Source organism: Thermobia domestica, chromosome 11 (assembly GCF_964235325.1).
Source record: "Thermobia domestica chromosome 11, izTheDome1.hap1.1, whole genome shotgun sequence".
NCBI classification, from domain to species: Eukaryota; Metazoa; Arthropoda; class Insecta; order Zygentoma; family Lepismatidae; genus Thermobia; species Thermobia domestica.
In genome coordinates, this window is record NC_137464.1 from 68497848 (window position 1) to 68514445 (window position 16598).

Here is a 16598-nt window from a genome sequence, read left to right on the forward strand (position 1 = left end):
ACCAATCATAAAGTGAGAGCATATCTCAAAATTCGGTTGATGGTATGTCTGGGGATTTCATCCTGCAGGGAATACTCTGTACACCCATTGAACATTAATGAAAGATGCATTTTTGGATTGCATATGTGTGACTTTCTTTATGCTGATAAGGACTACCATCCATAGTCTCTTGAATTCGAAATAGGGCCTCTTGAAATGTGACTTTGGACAGCCCTAGCTCTGAAACTTTGCACTTTTCGTCATAGGCGCATATGAACATTTTCTCTATTTTGCTGTGAGGAATTACCTCTTAAAGTTTGTCGGTGTAGTTCATTAATACCCTGTATATAAGCTCATTTATGATGTTTTGGTATCTATGCGTGTGGAGAAAAATGAAATTCTTGCTCGTTCTTAGCAGCTGTTATCTTAACTATATTTGTGGTGCACCTTTTCCTTGTTTATATGTTAGCATTTCATGATGTTCTAAACCTTAATTGTTATAACTGACTCGTATGTACCTAAAAATACTCATATCTATTTGACCTATAATTCCTCTCTCGTTAAGTTCTGTGATTTTTTACAATTTAATTCAGCTTCCCTCAATGTTCTCCTAGTTCGTTACTTCTTTCTTCCCTTGGGTGGACAACGAGGAGTAGGGACTTTAGTCTACTCGACTTGACTCGTAACACCCCTACTACTTATTTATCACCTGTCCAAGAATTCTCTCATGGGTATTACTGATGGACTGGATAAATGCAACAACTTATCGTTCATTTCCTAATTATGTTATAGATCACCTATTCGTAATGTCAATCCTCTTCTCTTCCCTGTTTTCCCTCCTCTGCTTTATCTTTACCATAACCTAACTTCTATTATTTGCTTGCCCTCGAACTTTTGTTTTACTGTGTTCTGTTAAACTAAGTCAAACTGGGATTCATCTTTAATCTTTCGCTTCCTGGTCAACAATATAAACAATGGGAATGGGAATGAGATAATATTCTTTGTCTTACATTTTCATCTCCTAGTAATTCCATTATTCCTAGTTCCTTTCTTCTTACATCCATTATCACTACAGTGCCATGTTACTCTTTCGCTAATGGGTGATCGAAAACTTTCATATTTCGGGAAATGTTCCTTAAGAGTCGCCATTATTTCGTCGATTGAGAGAGATTCTTCTCTTCTTCTCTAGCCCCAATGCTGGTTCGCATTATAACCTCTCGCTATGGAGAGTCCATGACAAGGCTCACAGCTTAACCACGTTTTTCCCTCTCTTTCCTCCATTTGTGGCTGTGCTCCATTTCTTTTCTCATCCGCTCAGTCGCTATTATATAGAGTCTGTTGCGCAGTGTGGGAATTTTTGTTGTTGTTCTGTTTAGCATTGTTATTTCTATATGACATACAAAAGAATCAACAAAAATAAAACTTTTAATTAGATAAATTCTTTTGATTTTAAAAATACTTCACTTTAAATTTAAATTTAACTTAATTAGCTTACCTTGCTCTTCCCTTTACCCGAGTCTTGCTTGCTATTGTTTTCGGCCCATGGAAAAGTAGCTTCTGGCCAACACCTTTTTAACTGTTTTAAGGTTATTAGATGTGTTTCGAGAGAATTCTCGATAGAAGTTATATTGCAAGCCTTAATAGGAAAAATATCTGTTATTTTGTACGGAGTTAATTTCCTGGAGGTGTCTCCCATTTCTCCTGGGGGCTTTGACAAACTACTTCTTCTCCCTTCTTGAATTCAAAGAAAGGTCCTGGAAATTGCCTCACTGATTTTCTGTATTTTGTTCTATCTTATCGTACTCTTTTTAGTAAATCTTGGTTTACACCACTCTCTTTCTTTAATACAATGTAGTAGATTCACGCATCAGAATCGTCTGGGAAATTGTTATCTTCCTGATGTAGTTCTTGCTTCGATGGCCTTGAAATGATGTTCTCCTTCAGAGGGTTGTTCTAGAGGATTATTCTCCTTTATTTCACCTGTTTGACACGACGTTATGTTTGAATTCTTAATTTCCTCTCCTTTCTCTTCTTCTTCCAATTGCAGTGAACTTTCCTTAGGATAATATTCCCATAATCCGTGTACTGGTGTTAGCCATTCTTCACAATGCTTACCGTTAGAGGGACCATGATAGGTCCCTCTAACCCCATTATCCCCTCTGACTATCTTTGATTTGTGCCTTTCACCTTCATGATTCTTTTTCTTCTTTAAATACATCTTATTTCCTATCGTTTCTCCTTGTGGCTGTGGAGGACTTTTCTACTCTTTCTTCCTTTTGTGTTTCATTCGATCCTTTGGCTACTAATTTCTTTTCCATCGGGAATTTCCTTTCTGAATTGCTGTCCCAGATGGATGGATTAAATTCTGAGTTTTTCTCAATTTCTCTCTCCACTCCTTACTCTTATGTTGCATTTTGTATGTTGCCAATTCCATGGGTCGGTGTACTGACTTGTAACGTTACGACATATGAGTCGATTTATGTCATACTTCGATCTTCGGTACTTCGGTGCCATATTGCTTGTTGTCCTTGCTAGCCCAAAATCTATTCTTCCGAACTGCATATCGGTTCCTGGGTTTCTAGGTTTGTACATTTCTTCGCAGTATTGTGAAAACTCGTTTACTTCCATTCCATGCTATCCTATTAAATTTTATTAGCCGATGCAATGCGCTCACACTGGGTTTCGGTTTTTAAAAATAAATTCAGCTTACAAACCAACCGTCTCGATCTATCATTTCAAGGAATTTTGTATTAATACTACGGCAGTATTCATTCAGGAAATTAATACCAAGTATAACTAGATATTCTTTGGATGAGGCATTGTAAGTCGCCATATCTACCTTTCGGTATATTTTTGTTTTATACCTGTCGGTGAAGTGACAGGAAATTGGGAATATAGGTATCGGATCGGAAGCATTGCCTGTAACTCCCGAGACAATTGTAGTTTCTAATGAGTTCTCCTTTCACTAAGACTCGCTTGGTATTAACTTGGGGCTCAGTATTGAGGCTTTCGAGCCTGTATCAACAAGTGCGGTTGTCAATTGTCCATTGACCAGATTTTAATTGAGGGGAGTTTTTCCGTTCCAAAACTGAGGCCGTAGGATTGAAAACATCTTTAGAGCAGTATCGAATAGGGTTCTTTTTCAAATAAACCTGTAGCCTCGTATTCAGCGTTATAGTACCATCTCTCTCCAACTGACTGCGGGGATGAACTTTCACTTTGTGTTTAAGCAAACGCTACTCTCTGAATCTGATCATTTCTTGTGTTATTTCATACTTTGCTAAGAAAGCTATCCAATCTTTCCATGAGGCATTTTGCATGTCATAATCCTTGGTTAGCTTATATATATATATATATCCACTACAATTTTTCATTTATTTCTAAGTTTTTGATATTTGGCGACAATCATTTCAGATCTCTGACAAATTTATAGATAAATTTTGTAGTGGGTTCTCTTGGAGACTGTACACGATAATTCAGATCTTACTTCAGGTGGACGTTGTAAGTTATGGGGTGAAACGCTTATTTGAGATTCTGATTGATTTTCTCAAAAGGCATTTTACTAATTTCTTCACATTTCAGTACCACTGCAATGCTACTTGGGTCAGAGTTCAGAAAGGATTGATATTTTTGTTCTTCTGTCCAACTATATACTGAGCTTCCGTAGTTGAATGATTCTACGAATCTGTCTACTGATTCAAACCGTGATCCGCGGAATCTGAGCATATGAACATTTGGGACGAAATAAGTATCCTCGTCTCCATTGGAGATTTCTTTATACTTAATAACCGTTATTGAAAAGGGTGGACTAGGAGTATTGAGTCCCTCTAAGGTGTTTAAGTATACCAATGGCACTTGCTGTAATTGGTGTGGTTCTTCTTGACCTGATTGGGTATGTTCTTCCACTTTGGACGAAACTTACCAATTTCCACTAGTAAGTTTCTATTCACACATCTTTACTCTTAACGGCTGGGGTGTAACCAAGGGATGTATGTCCGTAGGTTTTACTGGCCTTTGCTGTTCCCTGGTCATTATTCCTTCCTTAGTTGATGTAATAAACTGTTCGTCCGCTTGATGTTGTAGGTTCTCGAGATTAGAAGTTACGGAAGAAACAAGTGGTTGTAATTTGCTAATTTCTTCCTGCAAATTTTTAGGTTCCACTCTGTCCGCGATGGTTAATTGTGTTGGTTCTTTCTTTCGATCCATATTCTCCTCATTCTCTGCAAGGTTTATTTTAGTCAGCGTTGTTGGTAATTCGGCCTGTGTTACATGAATAGCTTGTCTTCGATCTTCCCATTGATTTGTCTATTCTTGAATAGCGTTCCCTAACGCGGCTAAAATCCTCGAACTTTGAAAGAGTGCCACGGACTGGTAGTTCGTACAGGTTATTCCAAGTAGTTTCCCATTCTCTACGAAGTTCTCGCACTTTCTCTTCTTTATATTCATTTTCCCCATTTTGTAGCCATACTCTTCGTAATCATTCTGATTAGTGCTCATCTCAGAGAGATTCTTTCCATCTTGAGTTCCTTAGAGGATGAAAGCATCTAGCTTAGCAGAAAACATACTCCAATCGGTGATCACTGTGTGTAGTTATTTATTTATTAGTTTTGTTTCCCTTTCTGCATTGTCTTAATCTATTGCTCTCTTTCCACCACTAATGACGTGTTGTTGCGATCCAGAATTGTCTCACATGAGTTTTGATTTTCTGTAGGCATATTCTCTTCCCTCTTCATTGTATGCTGCGTTTTTGGTGTTGTCTGTGCAAGAACTGTTTCTCTTTTCCTTTGCTTCCATTTTTCCTGAATATCCTTCTCTAAGGTGATTAGAACTTCTTTCTCAGATGGTACAGTCCCATTTTAAAGTAAATGCCCAAAGTTTATTTGTAATTCCTTCATCTTTTACTCTTTGGTCTCATCCGTGTTATAGTAATAATCTATACTTTGAGCCTTTCGGAGATTGACAGCGTGTTTTTCAGCAGCAAAATCATTCCAGTTTTCAATTAGCTTCTCATTCGCTCCTCCCTTGATCTTGCTTCCCTGACTGACTTTGTGTTACATTACCGTCCTCCACTTGCTTTCCTCCTTCACTGGGCTCCGTATGTTCAATCTTTGCCATTTGGTTATTTGCCTTGTGCGTTTTATGCGCAGCGTCGAGCTGTTTCTTTGACATGTTGACTTTTAATTGATGTGGTATAAGGTCATCTTCTGTCTTGTTCCAGGTTTCCTTAGCTATCATTCCTTCTGGTTTGGCAAATTCCATTTCATACGTTTCCGTACTAATTGTAGATGCCCCCAAATCCAAAATTTCGTCACCTTCTTCATCCATCAATGTATATATTTCCTCTGTACCAGTTGCACAAGGTGTGATTTCAACTTCAATTTGTCTTGATTTTTGTCCATATATTGTTTCTAGCTGTCGAATTAGTCTCATATGTTGGTTATACTTTTTCTGAACATTGTCTCATATGACCGTTTTAATGCCTAACTCCGAAGAGAAAATGCCTCTTTCAAATTAATCCAGCATATCATCCCGGATTTCCCATTTCTTATCGTTCATTTCTACATGGTTCCATTTATTTCGGGCTCGAACTATGAAGACATGCACCCTAGCATGAAGCCCATGCCAATGAATTATATTATTATTATTTAATTATTTTACCTTTTGTATATAAATTATAGGTCTATTCCAGGTAGTTTTTATTATGTTTAAGCAAGAACTATTGCCACGGACCACACATTGTAACTTTGTGCATAACTATTTCACAGCTATTGTGCATAACTATTTAAGCCTTGTACACAGAATTTATCTACATAAGATTGATTTTCTTTGAAATGGCACTTAATTTCTTTAACATTTCCTGACAAAAATATTTATTTATTATTCATGACTAAAAAAACAATTATTTTATTAAGAGCTATATTTCACTTCCTGTTTTACACCAAGTATAGTTTTAAAAAGGCGAATGAAATCCAAACTGAAACGTTGTTTGTCACCAAATTTTCCACGTGATGAAAATGTTTTTTAAAACACTAGTTACAGTATATAAAAGATATAATGTACTTACAAATTAGTTTAGTACCATTGTTTCATAATAGCATTTACATTACCTCCTTAAAACATTTGTCTTCAAACTGTCAAATATAAATCGCAGTAAATTGTGAAATCTGCTCTCACAAAAAAGTATCTCATACTATTTTCCGATCTGTATAAGGAAGAGATACTATTTTTCGATCGCTATGGTAAAATAATATTTTTTGCCATACTATTTACCGTAAATTATATGTAAACTTTGTTATTTTTAAATGACTGAAGCGAGGTAATCTTACTACTATGGTTTAAAAACTGGTCATTTGGCGGACTCGCCTCGATGCAAAAGGAGCATGGTCAGTTAAACAGTGCTATCACTTGCCTTGAAAGTATGGCAGTTGATGGAGGGAAAAGCATACTCTTAAATGCAATGGACAAATCACTGACGTTCTTGATCTAGTTTCGGAGCTTGAAGAAGCAGATGAATGAATAATTCTACATATTCAAAATTGTGTATCCAAGTTAATGATGCAACGTATTTTAGTGGCTTCATCAGATGCAGATGTTTAATTTGCCCATTGTATTATTATCTACATGAATTTAAAAGTCAAGTACTGGCCGAGCTATGGAGTTTGGGTGGAAAAGGTGCTACAACAAGGTATAGTCCAGTTCATGAATTGGCTACATGTTTTAAAAAGTCCGTAATTGAAATTCTGCCTGTTGTATATTCTTTATTTGAATTGACACAACCATCAAGTTTGGCAAAAACATGTTGCTTTGAAACTTGCTAAAGTCACCTCAACTTCTATCACATTTGGAAAGGAAGAGTTAACTAGCAGCATGATTCAGGATGCGGAAGTTTATCTTGAAAGGTTATTGAAACCAAATTTTAAATCAATGAACGAATGTCGCAAAGCACAGTACCATCAAATGAAGCTTATTGACTTTATGAAGCTAACACCAACATCACCTTCCTCAAATCTTAATATTAGACGAGCTTACCTTCAAATCACCGTTGGTATAATATTCTTGTGGATTCTCCAGTACTAAATCTCCTTCTGACTATAGTTTCATAGAACAGGATGGTGAATACTAACTTTTCATCTTTGAAGATATACTACCAAAAGACCTCCCTTTTCACTGTAAATGCAAAAAATGTACCCAAGAATCAGTATGTGTTTGCCGTGCAAAAATGATTTTTTGTTCCAACTTTTGTCACTGTATCAGGAATAATAGTATCAGGTTGGCAAAACCTACCAAAGTACAGGATAATGATTTTTGTCAGAGAGTTTTTTACTAAATATTTACAACCACTTGGATGCAATATGGTCATCGTTTTTGGTGAGTTTACGTACGCTTTCAATAAACCTAAGATTTGACAATTTTCATATGAAATAGTTTGTTTCCCAAGAAACCGAGTTACTGTTGACATACACCACATCCATCTGTACACTCCATCAAGGGGAGGCAGCAAGTAAATATGGTTTCCTATCAGCATTTAAGGTCATATTTTTGGGACAGCTTATGTCATATTATAATCGCTTATCCCATTCCTTGCACCTTTGTTTTTTCTTAATCTATCTGATTTCCGCGTATAATGTACGTAGATTTTTGTCGTATTTATTAGTGTGTAACCGCTGTATGCTAAATAACAGTGTTGCCAGCTTACTCTTTCAGAATAATGTAAAACATTCGAATGTTTTGGTATTCCTAGTGAGTAGAATAGACTTGACGGATATAAACCTTATCATTTTGGAATCTGCATTCCTTCAGCTTTTCAACGGTGTATCATTCATTGCGCTACGCTAATTAGGAGCTGCACAAGAGCTGTGCAAATCAAGCTCTGCAATTTTTCTGAAGTTACTATTGGACGCCATGATTGACGGCCAAATTAAGAATCCCAATCCAACAATTTTTAGACCCCCATATTTGGGGTTTCGAAGTCAAACAGCGATATCTGACATCACTGCTGTCATAAGAGGTAACGGATATTTTCAACGTTACCAACCACGTCCAACATCTCCGTGCTTAAAAGCAGAATAAAAAGTACCTGAGTAAAAAACTTCGGGATTCCATTTCGGGAGGTTCGACGCCAGTGCTTGATTTCTGACATCATCAGTGTACTCAGAGGACCCAGGCCTTTCCAAGGCTAGCAAACGCGTCCACAACCTTCATGTATATTACGGTTTTCTTACCGTAGGAGGATTTTATTGATATTTTGTTCCTGCTCTTTATCCTGAGAATATTTCTTTCCACTATTTATATATAATTTTAGAATATATATAATTTTAGCACATTTACTTCACATTTATTTATTTATTGCAGCAGCGGACTCAAGAAAGCTGGATGTGTCAACAACTTCTCAGATATGTTGGAAAACATGTTTCAACCTTTGTTTAAAGCATCATTGAATACAGGCACACACCGGAATTTGTCAATATTGTTAAATCACGTAAGTGTAGTTTTAAACTTTACTTTTACTAATCATTATTTATACTGTTTCTATTCAGTGGTCAAAATCCCAAACAATCCAAATTTTCAACAAAAATATTTCGAATTCACACGGTCAGAAACCTTTTCTAGATCAATACGTAAATACCACATACATCACTCTCCCTTTTTCTATAAATCTTTCAACGATTACCTTTAATAATCAAACTGCATCTCTTGTGCCCTTACCTCTCCTGAACGTAATAATGTACATAAAACACAGTTCTTTCTTCTTTTAATTTAAATTTTCATATTGAATTGCGTCAGTACCTACTAACGCTATTAGTACATCTTCTTAATCTCCCAATGTTTTTTTTTTTTTTTTTTTTAATCTTGATGGGAAGAACCATCAGGAACGAACTTTCGAAGAACCTAGAATAGACAAACTTGAGCACCACAATCGCCGTTGCTTGTTTCACGTGTGCAGGATCTTTCGGTTCAAATTTACGGTCTACCTAAAAGCTACAGTATCTATTTCAGCATCCCTTGAAGCACAACCTCTAGTGAAATCCTCTCTACCGAAATAATAATAAAAATAAAGGTTAACTAACAAAAATATTACAATTACCCTGACGAAGTGATAGCAAACATCTTACACATGGTGCTTTCCAGTTTCCTAAGTTCAAACAGCCAGAGATCTTGGCAGATCAAATGCCAAAGTAATAGCCATTATTATTTGAATATATAAAAGGGTGATTCTTTACAGGGTTTACAAATTCAATCAGTTATAATTCTTGATTGGAACCACATACAGACTTGGTTTATATGTCATTACTTCAAGTTTAACTCACGTAGTAAGTGGTTGCGGAGGTGACCACACGCAGCGCCACCGGTCAGTCGTTAGAAATTGAGACTTTTGCTGGTGAGCTAAGTGTGTTTTGGTTTGAAGGAACGAAGTCAGCAACGAGTATACAGCGTAAGTTTCGCACACAATACGGCAAGGAACCACCCAGCAGACCAACAATGTACAAATGGCAGCAGACATTTGTTGAAGCAGGTAGTTCTGTGCGACACACAAAGGCTCCAGAGCACTCACCCGTGACTGACAATGTGGTGGAAGCAGTTAGGGAGAGTTTTGTCCACAGTCCTCGAAAATCTACATGATATGCATTACAAGAAACTGGTATCCCACAGACCACTGTTTGGCTCGTATTACATAGACGTTTGTCCATTGAAGTCATACAGACTGTCCTTGGTTCAAGCACAGTGAAGCGGATAAACATACCCGACATGAATTCTGTGTTACCATGTTGGATCGCATTAGTGGTGGTGAGTCATTTTTGAACAATGTGGTATTCAGTGATAAATCAACTTTTCACCTTTCCGGACGAATCAACACACACAATTGTCGTATTTGGGGCACGAAAAATCCACATGCACACGTGGAGCTGGTTCTTGTTTGAGCGCCAAAGTGAACGTGTTTTGCGCTGTTTCCAGAGCAAAGATGTATGGACCATCTTCTTTGCGTAGAGCACCATCACCGGCATCGCCTATCTTGATATGCTCCAGAACTTCATTGTTCCACAGTTAGATGAAGATGACCACGATAGCCGCTTATGGTGGCAACAAGATGGCGCTCCGCCGCACTACCTGATAGACGTAAGGGAATTTCTTGATCAGCGTTTCCCAGATAAGTGGATAGGTCGTGGTGGATCAATTGCCTGGCCGCCATGGTCTACAGATTACATGTCACTTGACTTCTTTCTGTGGTGGTTTGTGAAAGATAAAATGTAAAACCTCCCCTACCTGATAATGTTAATTAACTGAAACATCGCATCACAACAGCCATCGCGGACGTTACCCCCGAAATGCTGGCTACTGTTTGGCAGGAAAGCGACTTTCGTTGGGATGTGTCCAGGATGACCGCAGGTACACACATTGACCCATAATGGATTTGTCACAAAAAAAAAAAAAAAAAAAAAAAAATCTTGGAGTGTTTCGCAGTGTAATGACATATAAACTAAGTCTGTATGTGGGTCCAATACTGAATTATAACTGATTGAAGTTTTAAACCCTATAAAGTATCACACTATATAATAAGTAGTCCTGAGCGACAGACTGACTAATCAACGCCGAGGCCAAACCGCTTAACCTCGTAAGTTCCAATTTTGAGAGTGCATAGAAATGACAGTGAAATGAAATCGTTCAGTTTAACGTTCCACGATTATACCCTATAGGCTAAGGAAGACGGATAATTAAGGCAAATGATTGATGATAGAAGAATTGATGGAATGAGAATATAGTAGGAAACGGGAGTACGGTGAGAAAACCCACTAAAACGATGTTTTTTTTTACCACAATCTTAATTGGCAGGGAGTTGAACCAGGAACCACACGCACCAGAGGTAAGCGAGTGCTCTACCCTTGAGCCACCGTACCCCGTGTATAGACATGTGACATAAGGTACCGATAAGGGAAAAGTTTTGAAAATTCAACGAGGAGAGGGAGAAATAGAGTAAAGAAATGATACTAAAACATCTTGCAATATCTGAAGGTTAGAGACATAAAATTTGGTATGTGAACTTCTCATTTAAAATAATTAGACACGTGTTTCAGATTTGTTTGATACTTTATCTAGAAGGGAAAATAAGTTGCTGAGAACGAAAAAGATTTAGGAATTACAATTTTTGAAATAAGATCCCCATATCAAGAAATCTCTGAAGTTTAGTGAGATGAAATTTGTCATACGAACTTTTTCATTGGAAATAATTACTCACATGTTTAAGCGTTTTTTCGATACTTCACCTAGAAGGGAAGTAAATGATTGAGAAGGAAAAAGGACGAGAATTACAATTAATTTAACAGTTTATCCCATAAATAATGTCGTCTTTTCGATGACTGCTATAATAACGCCATCTGACGACAGACTAGTGTAGTAGACGGCACGTGGCTAGTGAAGTAGACGGCACGTGAAATGACGGCAAGCACCCAGAAGAAGAACGATTTGTTGCTTGTGTTTGATTATGGCAGCGTCGGAGGACCGGATCACATACGGCATATTATGTTGAATGAATTACACTAGGGATATCAGTCAGCGTAGCGACACGAAACATCAATTTCGTATATAGTTAGGATAGTTTGGATGTGCGGAAGTACCAGTGATGAGCAACGAGAAGAGAAATCTGTGCAGCTAAGCAAAAACCCCTGCGAACAGCAGTGAAGGCAAATTCAATGTAGCCCTATACTGTTGTAGAACTGGGCAGGGAACTCCATGTCACCTATTTCGACCGTTCATCGCCATACGCATTAACGCCTCAACAGAAGCAGCAGTTAGTGAAATCTACAGTTCCCTTTTCACCTGTCAAAGACATGAGCCATTTCTGGACAGAATTGTGACATGGAATAAAAAGTTAGTCCTCTACCTTAACATTACACGCAAACGTCAGTGAGTACCTAAAAAGGGGATGGCCACAGGAACTGGGCCAAAATAGAACCTCCATCCCTGCCAAGTAATATTGAATGTTTGGTGGGATATCCATGGTATAATCCATTTTGAGTTATTGCCACGTAATAAGATCAAATCAATGCAGGTTACTACTGTCAGCAACTTGAACCCATACGAACTGCATTGTTGAAGAAACGACTTACTCCGGTTCTTCGCAAGGTGTGCTCTTCCACGCCCACTCACGGCATGGAAGACCTGTGATAAGATCGAGAAATGTGTTTGGAAGAAAATCCCCATGCGGCGTTTTTACCACATCTTGCACCAACAGACAACTATCTTTTTTGCAGCCTACAAAACCACCTTTCCGATGAACATTGCTAGATAAGGATGGCATGCGACGAACTGTAACCCAGTTATTTGCCTCCAGGACTGGTGATTTCTTTCAGCGGTGGATTCAACAACCGATTGACAGGTGGCAAGAGTGTTGTGGAGTCCGATGGATACTACTTTCCTAACTAACGGTAGTGTTATCGCTGTTTTCCTCACGGTGTAAATGTATGACATTGCTTATGGGATGACCCAGTAATAGTATGCCCATATCTCAGAATCTCTTAAGATTAGAAACCTGAAATTTTGTATTTGGACTTCTCATTTTAAATAATTAGATACGCGCTTCAGCGTTTTCTTTTTTCCATATTTGATTTTAAAAAGTAGAAAAGAGGTTGGGAATAAAAAAGGTACGGAGATTATAATTATTATAAAGACTCCATAACTCGAATCTATTAAGGTTAAAGACATAAAATTAGTATTTGCACTTCTCACTTAAAATAGTAAGTCATGTACTTTAGCGTTTTTCTTTTAGTGTTTCATCTAGAAAGGAAGAAAATGAAATGAACAGGAAACAAAACCTGTAGAATTACAACTACTATAATAAAAGTTCCATATTATGATAAGATGGCCATATCTCGGAGTCCCTTAACGTTAAAAATATAAAATTTGGTATTTAGACTTTTTATTTAAAATAATTTATTACATGTTTCAGCGCTTTTTCGTATCTGTCCTAGGAGGCAAAAAAAAAAGAAAAAAAAAGAGATGGGAAACATATCTCGGATTCCTTTAATGGTATAGACATGAAATTGAGTGTATGGCCCATCATTCAAAATAACTAAATAGGTGTATCATTTTTTCATATTTGTCGTAGAAGAGAAGAAAAGAAGGGAGAAGGAAAAGGAGTGGGGCTTTTTAATTTCTCATACTCAGATGTCCACATTTCGGAATCCTTTAAGGTTAATGATATGAAATTTCAACAATTATAACTCCTCCCAGAATTGAGATAGAAACCTCATTTTGATCAAACTATAATGAACGGCAAAAGTATCTTTAGTTAGTACAAATCTTATGTAGTGTCGCCATCTTTAAACATGGTGTCATTATACTTGGTTTGTGACGGATAACTTAAACTATTAGAATAAGGTAAAACGCCTAGAAATAAACGTTATTGAGTAAAATCTCACTTTTCTAAATTATAATAATATCATTTCCCTGACTTTGAAACTGAAGGAACTAGTTCATTTTATGTACAGTATGCGGCAAAACAAACAGTACTGAAATTCGCGTACGGGTGGCGCTCAGATGCAATGTGGTATGAACTGTGAGTGCCACATGTGTGCTCAGTTGTGTGTGGACTAGCGTAGTGTGCAGTTGGTGCGAAGATAATGTTGCTCACAACAGAGGAGAAGGTAATTACTTTCGAGCAATACTTCCGCTGATACGGTGTGGGGCAGCGTCTCACTGCAAAAGATTAGCGTGGACGTCTACTGTATTGCTCTGGAGTGTTAGCTATGGCATATGAAGATGAAGATTTCATCAGTAACATATGGTTCAGTGATGAAGAGCTGTGTACTTTGATCGCCACATCAATCGACAGTTGATTATTGACCCTGTCTTGCATGATTTGTGCGGCTTTTACAGCACGAAAAATCTGTCGTTATAACAACAATGGATGCAGCAAGACGAAGCTATTGCCCACACTGCAAGTGAGTCACTTACCCTTCTGCTCACAAGAGCTTGGACATCGCTTGATTTCCTGTGGAACGGATTTTCCATATCCTTCCCACTCCCCTCACCTCATGACTCGAGATGCCTACATACGGGTATGCTGAAGGAAGCAATTTTCCTAACAGATAACTTCCTACCACTATATCGGAGTAATGAGAAAAGATTCGGTCATTTGCTTTGTCATTCCACTAAACCTGTTCACTAACGTGTTCATCGATCAACAGGTCCGCTATAAAGAATATGTGCGACATAATGTTCAACATTTTGAACACATGATGTACAAGAGTGCTTCCTTGTAAATTTACATCATGTGTTGAGTAACATTTAGTTGACATCCATTTGCCAACCTTTCTTATGTTTCATTATGTAGTACAATAAATAAATAAATGTCAACGATGTGATTTCAGTACTGTTTGTTTTGCCGCATACAGTAGAACAAGATGTTAAAGTTTGTGACGTTTGGTTAGAATGAAACCTACTTTGCATTTTTTTTAAGAATACATTTTACAATTGTTTGCAGTGAAAACAATATTGAAAAGGTTTGAACATATATATTACCGTCCTATGAAAACGTCTGACAAAAAAAAAAAAAAAAAAAAAAAAACCGATATGGACGCCGAGTAGCCAAGCACGGACATTATGAGTAGCAATGATTTGTACGACAATGTTTGCTCTGCATGAAGTTATAAAAAATAAAATTTCGAACAACAAATAGTTACAAATATACTAAGAGTTTATTTACTGTGGTAAATTTCTTAAGAATATAGTAATCAATAACCGATATTAAAACTTCACATTGTTTGTTAGAATATTTGGCGCTGCAATATGACAGACATTTGCTCTATACTTACTTTCAAAATAGTTATCATAGTATGAATACACAGGGATAAAGATGGAATAAGGACTACAACCAAATTAGCAATACAAACTGATCAGTCATTAGAAGAATCATTGTCACGAGGTGGATCCAGTGACAGAGAACGTTCCTGGTTTTCACATAATACGCACGCATAAGAATCAATATATTGAAGCCTTTGTGTGACACATACACGTGGACACTCCTCTGTTCTAAACGTTTTGGTCTCTGTGCAAGAACAGCTAACCATTTCCAATATTTCTTCTTAAGCAATATTTTCTGTTGTCCATTTTATTTGGGCCACTCACCACTTGTACATTAACACTAAAGATGCATTTCTTGTTTCTAAATGTTTCACTGCTTTTCCTGCGAGGATTTCTTTTTGGAATATAGCTACAGTCAATATATCCGACAACTCTAGGAAAACTAGCCATTTGATGAAATTGAACGTGAACTGTCCTCAAACAATCAGGAATGGGGAATTAATCACATATATCAGGCGACGAGCAAAGACTGATGATACTTTCTTCACAAGCTGGCAAATTGTTGGGTGGCTCATGAAATTGGTTATCTTCAATGTGTATCTGTAAAACAAGCACAGAAATACGTTACATAAAATAATTCAGGAATATTCTTTTTGGAATCTCTTTTTGCTAATTTAGTGACTTCAAAATTTATTCAGATGATAAAACTGAAAATTATTCAGATGCACCTTTCCCGTGTGAAACAGCGCTACCTATAATTATGGCAAGTCACATTTGTGTTTACTTTTGATTGTAGAAATGAGTAGATGAAAAATGGTAAAAGATTAGCTAATTTTTAATAAAATCCCTTTTGGAGCAGCCTCACTGCCGTTAAGTTTAACAACTCTAATTTACAGTTTTTTGTTTGTTTATTATCTGTAAAATAAATTAAATTAATCAGAAAATGAAAATTATAACTAAGTTTCTTAGATTATGTTATTTTGCATCAAATGCTGTAGCTAAGACTCACCTATATAATTTTATCAATTATCAATTATGAAGATGCAATGGGAGAGTAGGAAGAAATACCTACGTGTATATTCTTTTCTTTAACAACTTGTATAATTCTTTATCTTGTTGAAAATCATTGAACCATGAATAAATTGATTTATTCTGTTATTTTTTTTCTGAGCTATTTTCTAAAAGTATGATATAAATTAATTACGAAAGTGATTTTCATATTAACAAACAGTATTGCGAATTATGCGGTTGATTCATCAGAGATAAACTTTGATATCTAACACTGAATCGTGGTTTCCAGCTGCAAAACTTTCAAGAAAGGAAAAGAGCAATTATGGAAAAGATTAAAATGTTGATTATTAGGAAAGATAAGACAAAGATAACAACATAAACCCTTTTTGTATAATTCGCCATTAAAATATAATCACATAATCGCTGGTACCTACTCTTTATGTGACAAAATGTTGCTGTGAAATGTTCAACACCATTAAATAATCGAAATTGCATCGTGTGTTTGGTGATGTAACATTTTATTGGGAACTACAAAGCTTTATATTTTCTATTATACGAAGTGTAACCCAGTATATAATGGTATGGTCTGAAAATGAAAGAGAAACATGATTTTACTACTGGTAATATTGAGCAATAAAATACTAAACTAGTTTTTGAAGAAAACATAGTGAAAATGGCAAACTACATTTTTTAAATTCATATGTTATGTGCTTCAAAGAAAATAGCGCCTACCTGATAGTTCCCATTCACATAGAATCTTAGAATCGTGAGTACTTTCAGAATTGCTGGTAGTGAACGTTCCCGCAAAA

The 16598-nt window shown here is 36.7% G+C and overlaps 1 protein-coding gene across 2 annotated transcripts in view; it reads left to right on the forward strand.

Moving 5' to 3' along the window:
- The window catches only part of LOC145664147 (AMP deaminase 2-like), a 239417-nt gene that overhangs the window by 88928 nt on the left and 133891 nt on the right, over positions 1–16598 (forward strand). For both annotated transcript variants that reach the window (XM_081730548.1, XM_081730549.1), the window contains exon 6: positions 8332–8458. In XM_081730548.1, the coding sequence (XP_081586674.1) occupies positions 8332–8458 (127 nt within the window). The remainder of the gene's footprint in view (positions 1–8331; positions 8459–16598) is intronic.